Source organism: Mesoplodon mirus, assembly GCF_964341445.2.
Source record: "Mesoplodon mirus genome assembly, chromosome: 1".
NCBI classification, from domain to species: Eukaryota; Metazoa; Chordata; class Mammalia; order Artiodactyla; family Ziphiidae; genus Mesoplodon; species Mesoplodon mirus.
The window spans coordinates 71,836,091-71,861,471 of NC_138976.1; the positions used below are offsets into that span (position 1 = coordinate 71,836,091).

Below are 25,381 nucleotides of genomic sequence, written 5' to 3' on the forward strand. Positions count from 1 at the left end.
GGACCCAAGGAATTCAGTTACAAATTAAATAAAGCACAAAGTACTGTCCCCAGGGCTGGCTGACCAGAGGCTCTCCACTTCACAGGCCTGGGCCAGAGGTGGTTTGTAAAGGCACAGAATGAATGAGCATACAGGCTGCCCTGGGTCCCCATCAGTCACAATGAATCTCCTGAATTCAGCACTGAGCTCCCTAAATTCCCTCCTCTCCTCCCAAAGAAATGTGAACACCGTCTTCACAGATACTTTGGGGGAACTGAGGGAGGGTCAGGATTCATTAGTCTTTCACCCAACCTCTTTCTTATGGGCATTTCTGAGCTTTCTTTTGGCCAAGATGAGAGAACTTGGATGTTTTGTGGGTGGTGTGTGTGTCCCCGGTGTGCTCCTTTCTTTCCCACACAAGGTCACTCCATGAGCAAGCCAGCAGGGACACCACTGAGCACAGGATCAGAAACCCCAGCCAGCCTGGGAACAGCTTACTCCTTGTGGCACTCTCAGCCACTGTAAACCCCCAGACAGCCCAGAGGAGAGGCTGGTGGCAGGAAGCTGAGTAGGTGGAGGAGGCATCCTGGATGCTGGAGCACTGTTGCTAGGAAATGTGTACATGAATAATGTGAAAGCTACACCTGCAGGACAGAAAAGGCTTACACACGTGCTTACACACGTCCATTCTGGGTGACCTCCTGCTATTTAGAACATGGACTGAACTAGACCCTGGTGTGGACCAGCTAGTGTCTTCTTGTCCGTGGATCAGGTCAGGCCTTTGACTTCTCTGGATGTCTTGGAAGTGAAGGTCACTGGTGTTTCAGGAAGAACCAGGGAAAGAAGAGAAGGGCAAATCCACCATCACCACTAGAAAGAAAAATTGAAGCACTTGCCTCAATGGTAGGGTATCTTGGGAAGAAAGGTACCACCTCAGTTGGGCCTTGAAGAACCAGCTAGCTGCTGAGGGGGCCCCATAGCAGCTTCCCAAGTGCAGAAGCTTCTGCCTTCTGGGATATGATGGTATCTTCAAAGCCACATGGAATGTTTCTGCTTCCCTTTGTACTATTTCAGCTGCTACTTGCAAACTACATAGCTCTGTACTCCCCAGTAAAGCTGGCTGGTTCTGAGTGAAGGCTCAATATGGAGCAAACTCTCCCCTGATGGCCAGGGGACAGAGCCGCACCCAGATGCTGGAAGACCACTGCACAGAGTGGGTATCAAGTTTAAAGCCAGGAACCAGGCTCATTCTAACTTTAACCTTGGGGGTCACAAAAGGCATGTTCTTACCCAGATGTTCTGCTGTGTTCCTTAGGTAGGTGTGTGCATGTGTGTGTCTGTTGTTTTGTGAGAGAGAGAATGAATCGTTGGTTCAGGCCTGAATGGTCCAACTCATTCTAATCATAACAATTAAACTTGCTGTTAATTGAGCACATGCTGCTGGCCAGACACTGTTCTGGACATTCCTCTGATTTTAGCTCACTCAGTCCTTATACCAACCCCATGAACTAGATAGAATCTTTCCCATCTCATAGGTAATGCAGCTGGCCCCCAGGGAGGTTAAGGAGCTTGCTCAAGGTCAAAGAGCCAGTAAGACACTGAACCAGGATTCAAATCCAAATTAGTCTTGTCCCAAAGCCTTTGCTTGTCCTACTGCCCTGATGGTGCTGACGATCTTGGGAAGGTGGGCTGACATTGAACCAGGGGGTTCTGAACCTATGATGCTGACTCAGGGCTGGGATAGGCTAGGGTGGCCTATTGGGTTTGGAGTGTCTGGGGCCTTGCCCAGCTTCTTCACCTTATTATTTTATGTTTATCTCATCCCACACCCAGCTCCTAACCTTGAGCATTACCAGGTATAATGAGTTAATGGAGATCACTAGCTTTATAAAATCACTGCTTGAAGTTATGAGGAGTTAGTTTTTAAGCATGTTATCAGATAGCCTGGTCAGAGGGAAATTAAAGCAGCAACAGATGGCTCATTAGGCAATCTGATGACAGACTGCAGATTATGCGTGGCTGGGAAGCCTGCCTTCCCATCCGGCAGAGGCAATGCATGTATTCCAACTCACAGGAACCAGTCGACAGCGATGATGAGAGTGACATCCTCAGTGGGCAGGCCCACGGCGCTCAGCACGATCACCATGGTCACCAGGCCGGCCTGGGGCACACCGGCAGCTCCGATGCTGGCGGCTGTGGCCGTGACACTGTAGACAAAACACACCAACACAAAAGGAGTCAGACACCCATTTCTCCCTTCAAGGGCCCCAGTCCAAAACGGTTAGTCCTGTTAGCTGTTACTGCTCTGTCCCTAGACTGGCCGGTCAGAATCTGTTCTCTGCTGAGCACAAGCTCTGCCTCATTAGAGAGCTGTGGAAGACTGAGAAGAGCATCATCTTTTTCCAGGGGGTAGATATGGCAAGTCATTCTAACGTGAGGAAGTGGAGAGGAACGGCGTGAGGGGCACACAGAAAGGGAGCTAGAGAGACACTTAACAGGAAGGCAAGAGTTTACCAGCCGAGGTGTTCATGGAGGGCGTTATCCACCCATCCATGAATCCATCCATCCTAAACAAGTGCCAAGTACCTCTCCACCTGCTTTCTTCCTCCCTTCCTCCATCTACTCACCCAGGCAATCATTTACTGAGCATCTAAGTGTGCCAGGAATTTACACTGCCTTGAAGGATGGTGAAGGGGCGGGGATGGGGGTGGATGGGCAAGGGTATTCCAGGTGAAGGCAAAGGAATGAGGCACTGGCCAAACAGGTTTCATGTACTTTCTTTTTTTTTTTTTTTTTTTGCGTTACGCAGGCCTCTCACTGTTGCGGCCTCTCCCGTTGCGGAGCACAGGCTCCGGATGCGCAGGCTCAGCGGCCATGGCTCACGGGCCCAGCCGCTCTGCAGCATGTGGGATCCTCCCAGATCGGGGCACGAACCCGTGTCCCCTGCATCGGCAGGCGGACTCCCAACCACTGCGCCACCAGGGAAGCCCCATGCACTTTCTTTGGCATCACAAGTCTCTTGACCTCTCTGGGAGCTGCCCTTTAGGGCACTGAGTTGAGAAATAGCTGTGACTCCTGTCCAAGGTACAAGTGTTTATTCCCAACTGCTCCTTTTTGCCAGTAGATGCACTTTGTGCAAAAGGAAGAAAGATCTGGAATCCAGGAGAGGCAGCCAAATTAACTTCATTACCTTGTATTTAAAAAGATCCCTCTTGCCCAGATCAAATGTGGCACTAGGGATTTTTCTCTTTGGAATGTGCAGTTTTTTCTCAGCAACATCTTCCTGATTTAAATCTGGTCATTTTGGAGAAAACAAGGGTTTGCCCTGCCCTGAAATGTCCCTGGATTTGAATGAGCTTGAGGGGACCCCTATATTTTCTGGATACACGTTCTCATCCTTGGGCCAAGGATGCCATTGGATTTAAAGCTGAAGATGGAGACACTGTCAATTTAAACTAGAAGAATCTCTGATTCTATCCACAAATCCATACTCTGTGGGCTAAAAAAAGCCTCAGAGTTCTCACCAAGCTGATTCTACTGTTCATTCATCTGCCTAGTGATGTGTCACAGGTGGTCTCTGAGGGCACGGTCAGACACAGGCCAGAGTTCTTTGACAAGTGTGGTTTCCTTCCGTCGCTGTGACCACCAACTTATAGTAAATTAGAGATTTCTGGGGCTGTCCCCATTCCTCTAAAAGTTTCAGGCTTGCATAATCCTTTAGATCTGTTCTGACTTAAGCAGTCTTTGGAAAACTTAAGTTTATGTCAGTGGTGGTCGAAAACATTTCAAGTGAATGCATCAGTGGGTTTTCTTTGTCAAAGTGATTTGTGTCCATACCCACTGTTCCCTCTTGGAAGACCCAACACATCACGGTTAACCACGTCCCTATGGATTGAGGCTGGGCTTGAAACTCAAAATCCATTTGGTCAAAGAAAACTCTGCCCTTGAGCCTTGACCTTGCTGATTAAACATCAGCCATTTGCCTGGCTTAGGTCTGAAACTTGGACCTATAAATCTTCAGATGGGGGTAAAAATATAAAAAAACTACTTCTTCTTGAACATACCCCACTTTGACTTAGAGGGTTTCACAGAAGAAAACACAACAATCATTGGTAGAAAGTTCTTTCCTAGCACTGAGATCAAGTTTTAGGTCAGGCCATTTAAAACTAAGCTCTCCATACAGGTTGGGGACTGAGTCGTGAGCTAAAGTGAGCACAGGTTTTAGAGGCAGACAGATCCAGCTCTGCCGGTTTACTAACGGTGTGTCCTTAGGCAAGTTACTTCTCTGAGTCTCAATTTCTTGCCTGTAAAATGGGGAGAATATGTCTACTTTGCAGGGCTGCTGTTAAGATCAGATGAGGTAGCACATGTAAGGCATCAAGTAAAGCACCTGGATGTAGTAGATGCTTCAAACTGATGCCATTTTGCTGCGTCAGCAGCTGTTACAACTGCTGCCGCCAGTGTGACTATGACATCATCATAAACACAACTCCTGGTACTACTGCTGCTGCTCTTTTCCTCTAAGCTCTTTCTAGGCCCGAAATCCCATAAGTTTCTTTTGTTACAAGAAACTTTATCCCAGTTTCAATCAGTTGTAACCTTTGATAAGTGAATATTGTGACACAACCACAGAAGGGAATGTTTTAGGTGGATGGTTTCTTTGACGTTTCTCTGATGTCCAGTCCAAAAGGACCATAGAAAGAGATAAACTATGGGTCCAAAAATCTCTGTAACCATCAACCACATAAGCCACAACTGTAACTTGTAAAATTAAAAAATATATAACACTTATTAGTTCATTCTCTCCCAGGTAGAGCCGGAGGATTTTTTAAGTCAATGATTACTCTGGGCCAGTAGTTATCAGCAAGTGTGATTTAAGAACACACCAGAGGGGCTTCCTTGGTGGCACAGTGGTTAAGAATCCGCCTGCCAATGGGGGGACATGGGTTCGAGCCCTGGTCCAGGAAGATCCCACATGCCACGGAGCGACTAAGCCCGTGTGCCACAACTACTGAGCCTGCATTCTAGAGCCCATGCTCTGAAACAAGAGAAGCCACCGCAATGGGAAGCCTGTGCACCCCAACGAAGAGTAGCCCCTGCTCGCCGCCACTAGAGAAAGCCCGTGTGTGGCAACGAAGACCCAACACAGCCAAAATAAATAAAAAGAATTAATTTTTAAAAAAAGGGTTAGAAAGGTCTAGGAAACTTATGACTGAAGCAGAGGAAGGGAATTCATCCCCCAAAGGGCAAATACCCAAAAGAAGTGGCACCTCATACAACCACTCCTTGGAAATAAGTTCAGCACAGACTGGGTTCCACAGGCTGTGGTGAGGGAGGTGGGAAAAGGCACTTGGAGAAGTAAAAGTAACAACTGCTGGAACCACGGTGGTTGTGGAACTTTTTCAGGCATGGTTCAGGGTTTCACTTTTAACATACTCGCTGCTACTCAAATTACAGAATTTTACCCATGCTCCTTGAGGTCTAGCTTCCTTAGCCACTTAATACATTTTACAGATCGGGAGGCACTGGTATAGCTTCCCAGCTGATGTGCCAAATGGTCTAGTTTGTACTTGTCTTCAGTTAATTTCAAGCAAACTGCAGTACATACTTTATGATTTAGGGTTGGGAAGATTTAAAAATTTACTGCATTAGAACACTGCAAGAACTTACTTTATGCCTGGGATTTATGCCTATGTCAAGTGCTGCAGATGCAAGAGTGAATTAGCTCTGAAAGGTTCGGATTCAACTGTGGGTAGGCCTAGGGACCCGGTTTAGTCTTAAACTTCTACTCTAAACTGAAGTCTCAGGATTAACTCTAATCCCAACCCACTACTTCAAAGCAGCACTGTCCAGTAGAGTTTTCCACTATGATGGCACCTATTTCTACAGTGATAGAACCTTTGCTGTCTGCTCTGTCCAATTTGTGTGTGTGGCTAATGGCTACGATATTGAACAGTGCTGTTCCAGAGAAACATCTCTGGCAGAACTCACTAATGAGGACTTCCCTGGTGGTGCAGTGGTTAAGAATCCGCCTGCCAATGCAGGGGACACGGGTTAGAGCCCTGGTCCAGGAAGATCCCACATGCCATGGAGCAACTAAGCCTGTGCGCCACAGCTACTGAGCCCGTGCGCCACAACTACGGAAGCCCACGCACCTAGAGCCCATGCTCTGCAACAAGAAGCCACTGCAATGAGAAGCCCATGCACCACAATAAAGAGTAGCCTCCACTCGCCACAACTAGAGAAACCCCGTGTGCAGCAATGAAGACCCAATGCAGTGAGAAATAAATTAATTAATTTAAAAAAATTCGCTATGACATTTTCACCATCTACTTGAGCAGACAATTTCAGTCTTCGTTTGACTACAATTCTCTGCAATATTTTACTCTTGTTGACCATTTCATCCCTGAAAATCTCTCTTCTCTGGGTTTCCATGACACCATGGTTTCACGGCTCTCTTACCACCTTTCTATTCCTCCTCATTCTCCTATTGGGTTTTCCCCTTTCTGCCTGCCTCTAATATTAGGCTTTTCTAAGGCTCAGTCCTTCTTCTTTTTCTCTTCTCTACAAACTCTCCCTAAGTAATGTCATCCATTCCCAACATTTACTGAGTGCTCAGGATGTAGGCACTGTTCTAAGCATTTTATGTGCATCATCTGACTTAATTATCACTACTTGCATAAAATGTAGGTACTATTATCCTCATTTTACAGGTGAGAAATGGAAGCTTAGAGAATTCGAGTAACTTGGTCAAGGTCACAGCCAATCATGGTCAAACATACATAACTGACTCACGACCCACATGCTTGATGAGCACCATCAAGCTGATGACTCTGACTTCTGTATCTGCAGTTGTGACCACATGTCTCACTGCATATTTCCACCTGCATGTCTTAAAGGCATTTCAAATTCAGTGTGTCAAAAAGTGTAATCTCTTTACCTTCCCACCTATACTTGCTTCTCTTATACTAGTCCCTATGCTGGTAAGCACCATCCATCAATCCAGAACCATCCACTAATCCTGGGGGTCATCCTAGCTTTCCTCTGTCCCTCACTCTGAATCCAGTAAATGCCTCTTGAATTCATTAGCTCTTCTCCATCCCCCGTGTCAGTACCTTAATGTAGGCCTTTTCATACCTTACTTGCAATAGTCTTCTAACTGGTCTTCTAGCTTATGGTTCCTGCCCCCACTGGGGCCATCCACCATATTACCAGTTACCTCTCTAAAATGCAAATCTGTCCATAATATGAAAGACTGTCTAAGACCCTTCCATGAGCTCCTCACACAAAGCCCTCCACGATATGATCCCTGCCTTCACATTGTACTCTTTATGTCAACCATACCAAATAATCTGTACTCTGTAACTAGGCCATAGTTACATCAAGATCCCTGTTAATGCTATTCCTTTTTCCAAAATGCTTTTAGCTTCCTTCCTTTTACTACTAAATTCTTATTCCTCTTCTAAGACTTAGCTAAACGTTCCCTTCTTCCAGGAAGCCTATCCTCACCTTCCCAGGTAGAGCCAACCCTTTCTTCTTCAGTTCCCTCAAACCTCTATTATAGCCTTTACCATACCACTGAGCACTTATTTAGATATCTTCATACCTTACCTTTCTCCAGGAACCCCTTGAAAGCAGGAACTGGTCCTTATTCCACCTTGAGTCCTTGGTGCCTACTCTGCCTAGCCCCTAGTGGGTGCACTGGACTGAGAATACAGGGATGCCTTTGGCTATCCAGACCTGAAGCAGTTTTATGTAGCACAATCCCACTACTTGTAATATAGTTGTGCTTAATCTTGGGAAGGGACCTTGTAGACCAAGAAAGTCAACCTATCACTGGACCATCCTTGATCTCCCTTCACAGATGATTTTCACTTGAGGCAATTCCAGTAACAGAGATGAAAATGAGTGTGACTTCATGCCCCACCTGATAGTGACAATCTGCCCAGTGCTCAAGTCCAAGTCATTCAACTGTGCAATAAACACAGCTGCCACTGCTTCATAGAGCGCAGTCCCATCCATGTTGATTGTAGCACCAATGGGTAACACAAATCTAGTGATCCTCTTGTCCACCCGGTTCTTCTCTTCAGCACAGCGGAAAGTGACTGGCAGTGTTGCTGAACTGTGTGATAAAAGAGAAAGGAACTGGTGGTCTAGGAATGCTGGTCCTCGATCCCTGCCTGAAGAGATACCTCTGTTCCAAAACTAAACCGAGATCTCAAAGCATGATGGCACTTTTGGCAGGTCCAGGAGTCAGAAGGCGCTGTGCTTGCCACTGCCCCCAGCTACACTATAACCCCTTCCGGGCTGCAGGCTCTGCCAAGAGGGCAGGAAATATCCAGTAGGTGAGGGAATATGTTTAAGGACATGGGCAGAGACTATGGAGGTCATTTCTCAAATGCAGCTACAAAACCCGCCAGCTGCAGCCAGTGCTTCATCTGGTGAGGTGAGAGTTGCTAAGGCTTGGTTCACAGACTTCTTCCAGACACCCCTCTTCTATTTACCTGGAGGAGATCATGAGAGCTGTCAGAAGAGCCTGGGCCATTCCCAGGGCAAATCGGAAAGGGTTCTTTCGTACAATTACAAAATACATCAGTGGGAGAATTACAATGGAGTGGATTGCAAGCCTGTAAACAGGAGAGAAACAGGTTCATAGATGTTATCATCTCTTCATGCTACTTTTTTCAAACAGCATTTTTACTCATGATATATCATTCAACTTTCATAATGACCCAACGAGAATATGAAAAAGGGTACAGGAATATATGTCTCCAGTGCACATATGAGGAAGAAAAGACTCAGCAAATCAAATATCTTGTCAAAGTTAATGGCTAAGCCAGTAGCTGAGCCCATGTTTAGGAGCTCACAGAACGAATTGTATCATGCTGCTGAGCCCTGTACCTGCGCTTCCTGCTACACGTGCTAACATGCTTTCACTTCCTTCTCCTGTTGAATTCTTATTCCTCATCTAAGACTCAGCAAAACTTGCCCCTCCTCTGGGAAGCCTTCCTTCACCTTCCCAGGTCAAGCTGACCTTTCCCTCCTTGGTGACTCTGTGGCCAATAGTATTATAGCCCTCATCACAGCACTCAGCCTGGGCCATGCCACTGTCTGGCTGGACGGCACCCACCACCTAAGAGGAGAATCAGGGTGCAATAAGGAGGAAGTAATCCCTGCTTTTCCACAGTCATACTTCAGGACTGACCCTCTTTTCTTTGTCATTCCTACCTTCCGAACTATTCCTTGCCAGGGGGCTTAAGAAATGAGACTGATTTAGCAGATGCCATGTAAGTGGGAACTTAGAGTTTACAGATCAGTTATGTGAAGCTGAAATAATAAGAAATGGTCATGGAAAATACAGATCCTGGAGGTCAGGAAAGAGGATCTTATAGACAGAAAGCCTGTGGCTTAGAACTATGAGAAACTGACTTTTAGTTTTCTGTTAGAAACCTAGATAGGTCGATAGAGCAGAAACCAGCAGAACCCCATTATGAAATAGCTCAGCATAATAAACCTCAGCCACCCCATGACCTGGACACAGCCCCTGGCCTCCAGTAAAGTGGATGGTCCCACCTCCATTACTACTGGGGCCCTGGGATTTGATTCTGGCTTTCTTCTCCATTGACCAGCAGGACTATGCTTTTGGTACACACAGATTAAGAACCAAATGCTGTGCAGTGGAAAGTCCCCAGTGCATCTGAGTTCCAATAGGTGAGCTGATTGCTCCAGTTGGGTGTTTGGGGGCAAGGACCCATGGGAGTCAAGTTGATGATGTTTAGTCATTCCCTTGGTCCATATTTCTTAGCACATGTGATGTATCCTGCCCCCGGCTAGATATCTGGGCACACCACTCATAACCTCTCCCACCACATCTCCCCTCAAGAACCAGTAAGTGGGCTACAATAAATATGCACACAACCTGTCTCCTACTGCCCTCCTGCTTTGCACAGTTCTTACCAATCTGAAGATTCTCCTAGCACCCTCTCCAATGATGCAGGCTGTGACTGTGCCTACCAGCCCCACCAACAGGAGTGGAACCAACCAGCCATCCCACTCCTACTTGCTCCAGTCTGACTTAATTTAGGCCCTGCTTAATTTCTTTCAGACTCGGGGTACGTGGGGCCTGTTCTTACTGGTTTGGTTGGTTTACATCCTTGAAGAAGTTAAGGCCAGGAGTGGGCCAAGAGAGGCCACCAGTGGGTTTTTCTCTTGTTTTAAGATATGATTTTTACACAACTAATAAAGGCAGTGACAAAGCATGGTCCAGGCTGTTCTGCCAAGATCTGGAAATTAGCACAGTGTGATCCACCTCCAGTTCAGCCGTTAAAGGGCAGCCCTCCTCCCCGCTGCTTTCTTATCTCTGAACCCCATCTTTCCCTGCACGTGGGAGAGAAGCCAATTTTAACCAACTGAAACCCAGGCTCTCAGCAGCAATCCATTGGCTCAAATGAGGTTTCTGTTTCTTCCCCTGAGTCTGACATACCCACTCAGGACAGTGGCCATGTAAAGGCCCAGCTTGCGGAATATTTGCCAGTCTTCGACTTCCATGATCTTTCCGGCAATCAGGAACAAAATACCAACCGGCATGTAGCTAGAAAGTAAACATAAGAAAGACTCACTTCTGTCATCAAGTATTTTCTCAGGGTGGGAATGCCGGGGAAGAAACAAGCCAGGGCATGCACCTGGGCTTGGCATGTGCCCTCAGCTGGGAGTACACAATGAAGCTAAGGTCTCACTTTCAGCCCTGCTGGACCACACTGGCACAAGGTTTCAGCACCCCTGTGCACCTTAACTTCTACCCACCTAAGCTACTGTAAGGGGTACACTTGGCTAGAAGGTGTGGTTAAACTGGTACATACCCCATGCCTTGCTTCTGGTACACAAACTCCCCGCCTACTGTCACATCTGCAGATCTCTCCTTAGCTTGACCCTCCAAATATGGCCACTAGGCTCTTTCTAGACATGGTTGTCTTGTTTCCCAGGTAGTGGTATCAGCAATAGAATAGGATTAGTTGTGCAGGTGGTCGTAATAGCTCTCTTTGTGGAGCTGTCATTACGTGCTTTGCGTTGGGTTGAGAATTTTACATGCACCATTTCACTTAATGTACTTCTCCCAGCTCTAGGGGTAGAGGTTATTAGCCTTTTTTTACATATGATGAAGCTGAGGTTCAGCAGGATTAAGTGACTGAAATGTCACTGTCAGTGTGTCTATACTTTGAACCAACTTGCTATGAGATAAGCGGGGCAGAGGTCTCCTAGGAAAGGTGGACTTTTTGGCATCTCTAGGGACAGGGCAGATACTCAGGTGGTGCCACTGCTATGCTCACCAACGGCAGCTTTTATTTGGATGCGTTAGGGCCCATGTCGTACCAACTGTAAATATCTGAATATCCCCTCTGCCTGGGGCCTGGGAAGGAAAGCACCTTGTGTTCTGATGTGCAGGAAACTCTTTCAAATCACTCCTTTAAGAGTTATTTCTTACATAAATGCTGCTTGGTTGCAAGATGATCAAGGGCTTTGGTAGAAAAGACAATGGCTGATATCTAGACTTTTGTTAGTGACCTAAGTCCTAAGTAATACATGGAATTATTTAATACTCCAGTGTCTGGATACCCTCCTCTAAGGTGAGGTCAACTGAGAAACATAAATCTCTTCATGCTAGTTTTGAAGGGTCAGGGGAAGCAAGATGGCATTAACCGGCGTGTGCTCACCACATAATGATTTGAACGATTTTCATGGTTGCATCACTCAGAGCACTGAAGAAATCCACCAGAATCTGTCCCCTTTCTCCCATTTTTCCAATGACAATTCCAAAGACAAGGCAAAAGACAATCAAGCCCAGGACATTTATGCCGTCTGAATACATGCCTATGATCTTGTATTCCTTTGTTTTGTTCTGTGGATCAAAACCAAGAAAATATATTGATGCATGATTACAATCTTGTTAGAATGCATAGACCCTGAAACAGAAAGATATGAGAGCCATACCAGCCAGTGGCTCTAGCAAGAACTTTGGATCAACAACTTTGGGAAACATAATTAAAAACACAAACACCTACGCGTGGGTCAAATTTTACTGCCCCCCACCCTCTGCCACTGAAGTTTAAAGTGTGTTTTTTTTTCTTTCTTTCAACAAATCCATATTTGAATATTTCTTTTGAATTTTTTTTTTTTTTTTTTTTTTTTTTTTGCGGTACGTGGGCCTCTCACTGTTGGGGCCACTCCCGTTGCAGAGCACGGGCTCCGGACGCGCAGGCTCAGCGGCCATGGCTCACGGGCCCAGCCGCTCCGCGGCATGTGGGATCTTCCCAGACCGGGGCACGAACCCGTATCCCCTGCATCGGCAGGTGGACTCTCAACCACTGCGCCACCAGGGAAGCCCTCTCTTGAAGATTTCTTATTCTGGGGTGTTTTAAATTTTTAATAAGAACTTTAGAATCAAGGTACTTTTCAGGGTTATTTTAACAACTAGTTACATTTGGAGTCTGCATAAAAAAGATACAGATTAATAATGCAGAAAGCTCAAAATATTTACCAGTGTGGACATTTTTAGGACACTTTACTATCTGTTTTATCCTGATAATGAACACAGGAATATTCTTTTCTGCCTCTAATCCTGGATGACCAATAGGATTTTAGACACATAAAAATTAACCAGACATATACTACTATGAACCATGTCTTTGTTTTATGCTGGGTAAGAAGAGCATGAGATATACCAAGAGATAACTCAATCTGCGTTGTGCAGCATGAGATTTACTGAGAGATTTCACAGGGAGATAACGTATTCTGAGTGGTGCAAACCAGGTTTACAAAGAATTATGTGGACGAGCCACTGGGGTACCAATTCTTTCTTACTTATGATCTGACATGATCAAACATATTTATTGAGCAGTTAGTGTGCTACCTGCATTGGCTACAGCATAAGGTCTTAAAATGCAGCTGGACAGACAAGACTAACTGTGAGAAACATGAGCCAATGATAGCAAGATGGTGTGTAATTAGCTGCACAGCCAAGCCATGAGTTACAGGCATCATATGGAGACTGGGGACATGAATGAGGGCTGTGAGGTTAGGGAAAGCTAGGCCTGAGCAGTAGGCAGCCAGGAGATGAAAGCACAGTCCAGAAAAATGTAAGGAAAGGCAAAAGTCATCATGCACCAGGTCCCTGTACCCTGCTTGAATAATTCCTACTCATCCTTTATGGACCCCAAACTAATTTAAACCTCCCTGCTGAATGCCCCAGAGTACCCTATTCTTCCCTGTTTTAATATTCATCACTCTTCACATGAGGGCATATGTCACATCTGTCTTTTCTCTAGTGTAATCCCAATGCCCAGCAGGGCTTGGCTCATGGAGGGTGCTCAGAAAATCTTTATGGAACCATATCAAAAAGCAGGAATAGAAACTAATTGAGGAGGTGGATCTGGATAGAATAGATTGGGCTCACCAAGAAATAAGCTGGGAAACCAGGGAGGAGCTAGGTCATGGAGGGCTTTCTGTAGGAAGAAAGAGGGAGCTAACTGTGGCCTACTTAACCTGAACTCTTAAGTCTACTGAGTATTTCTTTTTTCCTTAAATCTTTCCTTTCTGTGTGAAGGCAGAGTACCTTCAGGAGCGATCTACAGGACTACAAATATACTACTTTAGGCCCACATGATCTAATCTCCAGTGCTGAAATCCCCAAAGTTCTCAAAGCCTGTTGATTTCATTGATAAATTTATGGCAAACTTTTGGTGGCAAAACCTATCCCGAACTGAGATAAGGCTACATATAGCCTATTTTTCTTACTTGGTAGAACATTCATAAGTTAGTTGCAGAAATACTGATGTGCTTGATTCTAGAATGTTATTGTCAATTCCACTTAAGGATGTTGTATAACATATAGTACATACACCACCTGGACCTTCTAAAGTGAAAAGCTCTGGACTCGGTATCAAATATGGGCAAAGAGTTTCAGGTAAGGAACTGTAGGCCTGCAGTTTAAGTAGTCTTGCAAATCTAACATAGTTCCCAGAGGTGCCCAACTCAACTCTGGGTGGCAGAGATACAGAAGTGAGAGGGCTCATTCTTTTCTCTGCGTGGTTCAGTTGCTTCTCATTATTCTCAGAAGTTACACTCTATAAAGTGGCTGCGAACACTGAATTAGTGAATATTGAATCCATGTTCCTAGGGGAAATATAGGATTAGGTTCCTGGGAATCAACAGTCACAACATTTTTGCCAAATAATCAACATAAAACCTTGTTTTCTCTGTGTTTCAGTTCAAAGACACCTTATTTAATATATATTATTTAGTTGTTAACATTGAACTCACAGCCAACACACCTTAACTCATGTCTGAATGAAACTTATCTAACACATGTATTTTCTCATATGGCACATCAGCCTGCCTGCCTTTGGGAAAACTAACTAGACAGCACTGCAGCATGATGCTTGGGGGACATTTCAAACAGCAAAATCACCAAGACAAAGTACAAAAATGTGAAAAATGTGGCATAAACACACCGCACAAAGGACACTTATTTACCGTGTAAGAGCTGAACCAAGAAGGCTGAGTGTAACCTCGTTCAGCCTCAGCGGGGAACATGTGCATTGGGCAACTTAAAATTTTCACCACTCTTTGTGCGTCTGTGAATGTGAGTTAGGTGAATTCACAAACGTGGAATCTGCGAACAATGAGGATCTACTTATTTCCATCTCCTGCTCACTCATGGCTCAGCCCCTGCCTACCAGGGAAGGGAGCAAACAACAGGATGGAAATGGTACCTTGGAAATAGTTGTCATGATGGCTGTAACAGACGCCTCCATCGTGTTTGTCCCTGGCTCATCAGGATGTTTCACTTCTTCACGTGTGGTTTTGTACTGCACGATGGACGGGGAAAAAAGTCAAACAAACAAAAAAAGATTTTTTTTTAAGCTTCTGAGGCTAAACTATAGGAGTATTACTTTGGCCAGACAAGTGTCAATGAAAGGGTCCACCTCCAAGGCCTCTGTTGGCTTCAGTTTTGGACGGTACCTCCCATGAGGCTTTGGAAGCAAAAATGGGATTGAGAAATCCAACCTCCTGACCTCCACAGCCACCATTCAATGGTGTCAAAATGCTCTCTCACTTCTGTAATAAGGGACCAATTAATGGAGCAATAATGTGAAAGAAAGCATGGGTTTTATTTGTAGTTGCTTTACCAGACAATACTATAGGATTCTATAGGAATCATGAATCATTTTTGTTTCTGTTTATTTATTTATTCATTTATTATTTTTAATCTGGAAAAAAAACCCTCATCACTTGGATAAATGTAGTCACCATGACTTTAACAAATATCAAGAACTATACAGGTGTTCCGAAGTCAATAGTCCCTTTAGGGCTATTACGTGAGTGAGATTTCTGTTGAATTTCTTCAGCCCTGTTTGATTCTGCTGGACTTCAGCAGAGATGTTTAAGAAAGAGCTAGTATAACATCATGCCAGGCATAAATGTCACTCCTACGAGGCTCTGCCAACACCAGGAACCTTACAAATGACCACTGTGGCTGAATTGCAAAGGCACTCCCTAAATAGAGGTGGTTCTGTACCTCTTGGAGGTCGGCAGGGAGCAATTTAATTGCTATTTTTGTTGGTCTACACAGAGGTCTCTGTTCCTGTAATTATGTAAATGAATTCAGCAGCTTGTGATAGACTCAGCTGTCTTAAAGTGCATAGATAAACAAGAGGAAAAACCTTAAAGGAAATGGAGTGAAGAGATTCTTAAACTTCCTAAAGGAAGAAAATCTTGGCTTTGTTATATTGCTCTGTAGAGTGCCAGCAATGGGCATGTAAAGATGAAACAAAAGACCAAATGCCAGGAACACTAACCACCCATGTGGGTCAGATACTGATTTCCCAACATGGGAGGGAAAGGAAAGAAGAGGTGGAGGGCTACTTTTCTAACTGCATTGTATCTGTAGACAGTCTAAGTTTCTTCACAAATATAATGTGGTTCTCCAAAAATAGGTACTAGAAGCCACATTTTAAAACACTCATTATTTGACAGGTTCCTGACTTGCTCCAGTTGAGCCCTTTTGGAGGAAAGAAATAAAGGCCTAAGGGAAAATGGAGGAGCTACAACAGGCATGTCACTGTGCCTGGAAATACTAGGGTTACAAAATAGGTCACCTGATATTCCTCCATTCACAGGTGAATTTCCTGTCATTTTTGACGGGCTCATTCCATTTCTTGGGTCATAGCAGGAAAAAAATCTTAGGGAAGAGGGGAGCAACTTGAGGGCAAAAGTCATTATTCTTACCAGCTGAAAACAGGCTTGGACAAGGTTCTCAGGGAACATATTCCTGTTGGAGACAGGACAAGCAGTATTACATTAAGGCAAAAGTGTTGTTTTTTTTGGGGGGGGGGGCGGGTACGAGGGCCTTTCACTGTTGTGGCCTCTCCCGTTGCGGAGCACAGGCTCCAGATGCGCAGGCTCAGCGGCCATGGCTCATGGGCCCAGCCGCTCGGCAGCATGTGGGATCCTCCTGGACCGGGGCACGAACCCGTGTCCCCTGCATCGGCAGGCGGACTCTCGACCACTGCACCACCAGGGAAGCCCAAGGCAAAAGTGTTTTGTTTTGTTTTTTGGGGTTTTTTTGGTCATACCCAATACTTTGATGGAAATGATTATGTGATAGAATTAGTACTCTGGTTTCTCTTCTGGCCTCTCCTTTACATAATACTTCCTTGTATTAAGACTTATTTTTCCCTGCCGAGCTTCAACCAGGGATAGATAGAAAGTTCTCCTAACCACCTGTCACGCTTAACTGATTCACCGAGTAGCTGACATGCTCGCTGTCCTTGGTGAAATTCACGCTGGCAGGTAGACATGCACAGTTAAGAGACTTCTTTAATATTTTCCACATTTCTGTTTTCATTGATAATGAGAGTCCACTGCACTTGTTCCCAAATTCTTTACGCCAGTTGCAAATAATCGTTATTATTGAATTAAAAATTATATAAATCAATGCATTATAAGTGTGAAAAGGAAGGAGCAGTTTCTATAGAAACTAAGCTGGAATGCCTGGAAACTCAATCGAGGCAAGTGAGTAAAACTTCTGTGGTTGCATTAGGTAAGGGAAGACAATTGAAATAAAAAACAACCGGAAGAACTCGGCAATCAGCTTTCTTTGCTATTTCTAAGGGTTTTGTTTCTCCACTTCATGGAAACTGAATCTGGAAATTGTAGATGATGCGTTTATAAAGGCAGCCTAGGCAACAGGAATATGAAAAATCAACTGACACGCTCTAAGAAAAGACCTTGGCCCGACATGAAAAAATTGGCAAATAAACGCATTTAAGTTTTAAGTGTAAACAAAATATGTAATGCATATTTATGATTCTCTGCTTTAAATGCTGGTTGTTTTTTTTTTAATTAACTGACCAATCTCCAGCCCTGATTGCTTCAGATAAGAGGGTTTCTCCTGTACAATTAAAAAATGTATTTCTTCAAGTATGCTTCAGAACTGACCACCCAACACAGCCTGGCATCTTAACGCAACAAGTATACTTTAGGCATCTCTGTCCATCCTAAACCCTGACAGAGAACGCTGTTCCTTCCATTCCCTCTTGGAACCATGACCTGGTAAGCATGACTGGCTGTGTAATTTGCAGGGTCCAGGGCAAAATGAACATGTATGATAATTTAAAAATTTCAAGACAGCAACAGCAGAGCATTAAACCAAGTATGGGGCCCTGTGCGACCACATAGGTCGCATGCCTATGAAGCCACCCTGCTGGCCAGACACTCACCTGATCAGGTCTAACATGGCATCCACTGAACTGACTTCAGGGCTGCTGCCTGTCCTGTCAATTTCATTCACTTTCTGGGAGATACCAGGCTTGATGCTCACCACCAGCACGATACCTATGACCAAAGATAGCACCCACAGAGCATTAAGAACCTCCCAGGGCACCTGACACCCCTCGTGGATCCATTTTAGAAGCAATAGGCCTGGTGGTACCTGGGATGGGGACCCTGAGGTCCAGCCAAAATGACAAGCCTCAGTGGGGACCTCAGCAGCTGCCTTTATTACTTTTCCATCTAAATGAAGCAGAAAGAACTCTTCATGTGTGTTTTTAAAAAAGGAAGGGGCTGCATTCCAGAACTGCTTCTGGAAACACCTGCTGATGAGAATCCTTTTTCTTTTCTTTAGCTTATGAAATCAGCCTAGGCAGGGGTTAGGGTGAGAATAATTCATTTTCCAACTCAGGGCACTCACTCAACATCTTTCTGTAACTTTTACCCACAGTTGCTGGTTATTTTTCTGAGGGTCATACAGAATAAGCCTTATTTTCCTTTCATATCACAAGCCTTCAAATATCTGGAAAGCTGTTGTGAAACCCACAAAAGGATTTGGGTTAGGAAGTGTTGTTCCGTGTGACTCTTAGGGGGTGGAATGAGGACAGGAGTTCCAAGGAGAGATAGTTCTTCTCATTGTAAAGAAGAAATGTCTAAACAAAGAGCACCTGAAAGCCCCATTCTGGCCTCTGGAGGTAATGGGTTCCTCTTGAGATGTTCAAGCAGAGGTGGGAGGTTTTAGGAAAGACCAGGTTGTTTGACTGGAGGGGAGTGAAGAAGAAAAGGCCCCATGCCCTTTATCACTCTTCCCAAGGAGAAATGCTAGTCCAAGGGGGTAGGACTTAAGGATGCTGAATGGGTCAGTTTTGCTAATGGGAGGAGTCACTGGGCAATAGAGGGTCAATGAATGGGTGTGGTCCACTCTTCTGTCTCAGGGTTGCAGAAAATAGATAAGCCCAGCTTTGTTCTTTGCGTTGGCCTCCCTCAGGAATCTCATGAGGAGATGTAGCTTTGATTTAAGGCGGGGTTCAGGCCCTCCTAAGTCCCCTGGCCTAATACCACTAAAATGTCACATCTTCATCACCTTTTATCAGTTCATTAAAGCAGAGCTGCAAGGGTCAAACTGGCTGCAACATCTGAGTACACTCCTCTCCTCTCTTCCCACTCCGGGCATCCTTCTTAAGATGTTACGCTAGGTCCCAAAGGATGGACCATACTTTTTTCAGAAAAGAGTGCCAAAGGTATAAGAGCAACCATATTCCCTTATTACAACATTCTCCCTCTTTCAAGTGGAATTTATACTTGGCAAGACTCTGTTAGCTCTGGCTACTACATGAAATTTGAAATGTAATGAAACGCTATCTTTCTGGAAATACTTTATAATTATACTCAAAGCCACTATTATAGACTAATTATCAAGTTTAAAGATTATATTAGCTCTTGGCTTCATTTCTTTCTACCCAATAAGGTAGATATGGCACAGAACTGTCACCCTCTTTCTGTTTCTTACTAGAGACACTAATAAGCAGTACCACGGCTGAAATTCAGTCAGTATTATATTGTTCATATAAAATGTGCTGTGCTGACTTCAAGCCAAAAAGCTTCATAGTAGTTTGACAATTGTACTTTCTGATTTTAAAAAAGTGTGCATTTTTAAAAGTCAACTACTTTTAAATGGAAAGTCACAATTATACAGAAAAATAAGGATTCAGAAATAAATTTACCTAAAATTACAGCAATGACAGTGGTACAGAAATAATATAAGACAGCACGTAGACCAATTTTTCCAGATATGTTGGAATCCAGTGCAGCAACACCTGAAAAGGGGGGAGAAATCAAATTATATTACTCAAAAAAATTTCCAGGACTGGTGGTGATTCAATCCTCAAGGTGTGAAAAAAAAGAGCTGAGAGCTGTGTCTGCATCTGCTAGGCCTATCTCACACATTTTGTTTGAATAAATGCAATGGGCAAAAGAACCACTTCAACATTCCAAACGCAGGTGGGAGCCTAGTGGGAGGCAAGTTCCCCTCTGGCTAATCCCCACTACTTTAGCCCATAGTGAGTGCTGTGTCTTTGGCTGCTCTTGGGGGTGGTCATGAGACAGTAAAAGGAGTCCCCCCTTCCGCATCCGCTCTAAGAACTTTATCAAGATTTGTACATTATATCACTCAACATTCTTTTGGGATTCAGTATCAAGGAAAAGTTTACCTTGAAGACCTGAGGAAGTTCTTTCATCACATAATAAAAACCATGTAACTCATGATTGTCTCCCTTTCTGCCTTTTTTGTCAGGAATCTCAGAGTCAACTAAAAAAATAACTTTTACATGTGATTATAATATATATGTTCATTGTAATTATCTGAAGAAAAGAAAAAAACATAAAGATGAAAACAAAAATCACTTCATGTCATCAGCTGTAGTCAATATTCTGGTGAATTTTATCCCCATATTTTTTTCTCAATGTTTTGTAAACATGGCTGAGATAATTTGATAGTTTTTAATCCTTTCTCTTCTAAATACTGTATTATAAGCATCTTTTCTTATTGTTACAAATTCACCCTGCAGATAATTTTAAAGGCTACATAATCTTCTGTCGTGTGGCTGTACCATAGGTATTTAATCATCTACTTAATGATGGATCTTTAGACAATCTCAGGGCCAGATTCAATAATAAATGACAGTAATTTCATTATCCATCCTGGCTAGCAAATTTCCTTCTTTTCATGATTTTTAAATTGCTTTTATGTTTACAACCTTATTCTGTATGGCTTTGATTGTGAGACTCCTTAAAATCCCAGTTGGAGTTGGGATATAAATAAAAATTTCCGAGGGCACAGGTAATCAAAGAGACTTAGGACCACATTGTTAGATCTACTTTCAGATGGTCTTTGGCTGCCAGTAAAATGACTGAATGTTACCTGACTTGAAATGGTTGTGTAGAATGCCAAGGATAGCTGTAGAGGTAGAAGGCACACATCCCTCCTTGCTAGAAACCTCTGCATTTCATCAAAGATGCTTATATAAATGGAATCAAATGATGCATCTCTCTAACTGGACTGCTTCTACATGGGACACGAGGCAGGTTCAGAAGTGACCAAGTCATCTTTCAGCACTGTCATTTGAAGGTTTCAGACTACCCTGTCCGATTTCCAAAATGAGAATCACATTTTGAATCAAACAATCACCATAGAAAGTGATTTTTGAGTCTTCAACACACATGAGTTGTTCCATAACTGTTTACAAAACCTGAAGTACAGGGTAGCAGGAAAAACGAAGAGGTTGTCATGAGGCAACCCCGAGGAAAAGGTCATAAACCTGCAGGCTATCAGCAAGCACTAGTAGCTTTTATACTCACTCCTCATGCTATAAAAGGCCTATCCATTTTTTTTAAGTGACTAGGGGATTATGCTCCTCAAATATAATCGTACATAGTTGACGTACAGGAAAAATCTGTAAGGAAGCTATCATGATGATGATGACAGAAAAAGTCATCTCTCACTCTAACCACACCATTCCTCTGGCTGTTGATTGCTCCTTATGAAGTTAATATTTTGAGAGAAGGGGCTCTGGCCTCTAGCAGTCACCCCAGGATGTTGTTAAGGGCTCATTCACCAACCTCCAGAGCAAGATTGTGCAATTACCATATGATGGGTATACTGCAGCAGTCACATACTAGAATAACCTGGATGATAGATCCTATTCTCTTTCTTTGGGAAAAAGAATGTGGTATGCTGAGCAGACTTTCTTTTCCTAATGTTAAGACAATTAAAAACAATAATTCTGCAAGAAACAATAACAACAAAAAAATTAAGAGACACTGAAGGCTATAACTCAGAAACCAATGAACTATCTCATATTTAGCTTTGGTCTCTTAAAAAAGAGCAAACAATAATGCAAATATATAAGCTTGCTATGTGTATTATTTGATTATAAAATGTTCCTATTCCATTTTTGAGCTCCATACATTTTGATAAACAATTATAATTATTCATAACAATAATGGTAGGTTAAAAAAAAGAAAATCACCAACTTAACAGCACTCCAAGTAACCTGTACAAACACCTGTATCCCTGATCTAACAGAAGATGTATTTTCAGATATATTGTCCTTTGTTAGACATCCAATTTAAGCATCTCCCAGTCCCTAAGGCGCTGACAAGTGACAGGCTCACAGGGTGACTGCAGAACTGTTCTCAGGTATGTGTTTCATGCCCGCTCAGGATTTTCTTCCAGCAGTGAAACAAATTAAATCTATGTGGGTAATTGTTTCCAGCATATATGGATATGTCTTAATTTGTCTTAATGATTTGGTCATGGGCTGGTGCCTCTGCTTTTATTCCAGGTTCCAGCTGGCAATAAAAGGCTTCATAATAATGAGATCCTTGGTGGAAATATTTTAAACAAATACAGCCCCCAAAGCAGTCAGCCAGCTCCCCTCTGCTGAAGTACAGCAACTCTCTTGTAGTTACTTTCAGAAAGAGCTTTGTTCCCCATTTCTCAAATCTACCTAGGTCCTACAGTTCTCTTGGATATATCAGAAGTCTATTCAAATCAACAGTCACACTTCTCCACCTCTCTAGAGTTACCACTGTAACTTTCTAGCCACCACTGATTGGGGGCAGAATTCGCACTCAAATCCAGGTTCTCAACAATTTTTAACACAATGTTGAGGATGAGGGGTGGGTGACTGCCATAAAGGGAGGGAACATATGCAGGGAAACAGCCTAATATTTGAAAACCTTTATAACAGGAACATTACTGAACCTAACATGAATATAAAATGTCTGAATGGATGGTCTAAACACCCCACCTGCCAGTAATAATGATAATTATAATAAAAATGAAAATGATAATAGAAACTGTGTATTGAGCAATGACTGCATGTTAAGTGCATCATCTCCTTTTATGCTTACTATATAACCCCACGCGGTAGGCCTTATTACTCCCATTTAACAGAGAAGGCTGTGGCTCAGAAAAGCTAAGTGACATGCCAAGGTCCTACAGCTGTTGAGTGGTGGAGCTGGATCCCAACCCAGGTTTGACCCCAAGGGCCAGATCTTAACCACTATGTTGTACTGGGTCTATCCACGTGCTACAAAATTCTAGACCAGCACTGCCCGTAGAACTTCCTGTGATGATAGAAATGTTCTTGGTTTGTGCTGTCCATTGCAGTAGCCCCAGCTACACATGGTTAGTGAGCAATTGCAATGTGGCTAGTGTGACTGAGGAACTGATTTTAAATTCTGCTTAATTTTAATCTCAATATAAATAGCCACATGTGGCTAATGGCTACCATACTGGACATCAGCATAATCTCTAGACCTTACCAGAATGTCCAGCATTTAGTGGGTGCTCAGCAATGTTGAATGAATAAAGTCAAGCTTAAATACATTACAAAACTCAGTGTAGGGCTTCCCTGGTGGCACAGTGGTTAAGAATCTGCCTGCCAATGCAGGGGACACAGGCTCGAGCCCTGGTCCGGAAAGACCCCCATGTGCTACGGAGCAACTAAGCCTGTGCGCCACAACTACTGAGCCTGCGCTCTAGAGCCTGCAAGCCACAACTACTGAGCCCGTGTGCCACAACTACTGAGCCTGCGCTCTAGAGCCTGCAAGCCACAACTGCTGAGCCTGTGTGCCACAACTAGTGAAGCCCGCGCACCTAGAGCCCGTGCTCCACAAGAGAAGCCACCACAATGAGAAGCCTGCGCACCGCAACGAAGAGTAGCCCCCGCTCGCCACAACTAGAGAAAGTCTGTGCACAGAAACGAAGACCCAACGGAGCCAAAAATAAATAAATTAAATAAATAAATTTATTAAAAAAAGAAATTCAGTGCAACCTGTACCTTGATAGCACAGGGGCGGTGGAGAGGATGATGGTAAGCCTGATCAGCCATCATCTCTTGGTGTGCTTTTCCATCACCATGCTGACCATAGCGCTCTAAGGCCGGAGGCTTTTTCTTTTCTGGATCCTCCGTGTATTAAATAAGATGCTTTATGAATTTTGTACTCGATGCTTTCCATGTGACAGAAAAAACTGCACTTCTTATTGGTATTCCTCTCCTTACAAAGTGAGCCCATTTCAAAGATCCACTCCTGTGTCAGAGATTAGGAACTTGGCAGGTAATCTTAAAAACCACTCATACAGGGCAGTTTGGTATGGTTCCCAGAGCGGCCAACAAAAATACTTTTCACCCATAACAGACCTCCATGTGAGAACATATTTAGCATCTTAGTGTTTCTTTTTTTTTTTCATTATTGTGTGCTCCACCCCACTCACCCCTCCCCCAGTCTTTTAGATATTTTTTCCTCATTGCCATCCCATGAAATTTTAATAGCACAAACTGTTCATCTGGTCATGTACTAAATGTATATAAGTGCTCTTTACATGAGAAGAGTAAGCCCCCCCTTCATCCTAGGAACCAGCTTTTGCTGCCTCGAGGCCATATTGCTCCTGTTGAGAATGTGTGGTCTAGCTCAGTGGATGTTGTCCTGCAAATGGTAACTTAATCCAGACTTTGCACTCTGAAGACAGCACTTTTCAAGTGCTCTCTTGTCACATGTAGCTGGTGGCTACTGCAATGGACAGCACAAATAGAGAAAAATTCCATCATCACAGGAAGGTCTACTGGGAAGCACTGGACTAGATTTTGTAGCATATGCATGGGGCTAGTATGACATAGTGGTTGAGAATATGGCCCCCTTGATAAAGGAGAATGGGGAGCTATTTATGAGTACAGAGTTTCAGTTTGCAAGATGAAAAGAGTTCTGGAGATGAGTGGTGGTGATGGTTATGCAACAATGTGAATGTACTTAATGCCACTGAATTGTACACTAAAAAATGGTTAAGATGGTAAATTTTAGGACTTTGCTAGCGGTCCAGTGGTTAAGATTCTGCGTTTCCAAAGCAGGGGGCGCAGGTTCGATCCCTGGTCAAGGAACTAAGATGCCATATGCCACAGGACATGGTCAAAAAAAAAAAAAAAAAAAAAAAGTAAATTTTATGTTATGTGTTAAAAATAATTTTAAAAATTTAGAACTCTTACAGGTGAAGCATCACCATGCTTTATCCTTGGGTTTTACTCTGAAGAGCCTCCTGGATTCCTGGTTTTCAGGCCACGCCTCATGCCTGGCGAAGTCTAGAGGACCGCCTCTCCTTACAGTCCACTGCCAAACTCAATTCTTCTGGAAGCTAACACCTGCGCTTTAGCAACTGACAAATAAATGAGAGGGAACTGTGCACTAATACACTGCAAAGCAGGTACGACAGGATCTGCACAGAAATCAAAGGTGTTTGAAAGTGTTTATAGCAATTGAACAGAATTTTATGTGTGTTGACTGTAATAATAAAAAATTGGGCAAGTGTTTTGTGTGTCTTTGTTTTTTATATCTTCTTCCTAGTAATTCATTTCCATTATAGTTTACAAAGATTATTGATCCATGCAGATGGAAATTTAAAAAAACTGGATCTTTCCCACCCCACTTTAAAAACTGGATGCTCTGTAAAGCACTGGTGCAGAGACCTGGTATCACGGGCTTTCAGAGGAGCCAGAGGTGTCACCAGGCTGAGGTGACC

The 25,381-nt window shown here is 43.7% G+C and overlaps 1 protein-coding gene across 1 annotated transcript in view; it reads right to left on the reverse strand.

The window, feature by feature from the left end:
- Positions 1-25,381, reverse strand: part of SLC1A1 (solute carrier family 1 member 1) — a 72,277-nt gene that overhangs the window by 2,839 nt on the left and 44,057 nt on the right. The window contains exons 3-11 of the mRNA XM_082620674.1: positions 19,530-19,622; positions 17,757-17,871; positions 16,264-16,306; positions 14,748-14,843; positions 11,691-11,875; positions 10,463-10,570; positions 8,484-8,606; positions 7,907-8,101; positions 2,052-2,186 (exon numbers count right to left, since the gene is read on the reverse strand). Coding sequence (XP_082476800.1) covers positions 2,052-2,186; positions 7,907-8,101; positions 8,484-8,606; positions 10,463-10,570; positions 11,691-11,875; positions 14,748-14,843; positions 16,264-16,306; positions 17,757-17,871; positions 19,530-19,622 — 1,093 coding nt within the window. The remainder of the gene's footprint in view (positions 1-2,051; positions 2,187-7,906; positions 8,102-8,483; positions 8,607-10,462; positions 10,571-11,690; positions 11,876-14,747; positions 14,844-16,263; positions 16,307-17,756; positions 17,872-19,529; positions 19,623-25,381) is intronic.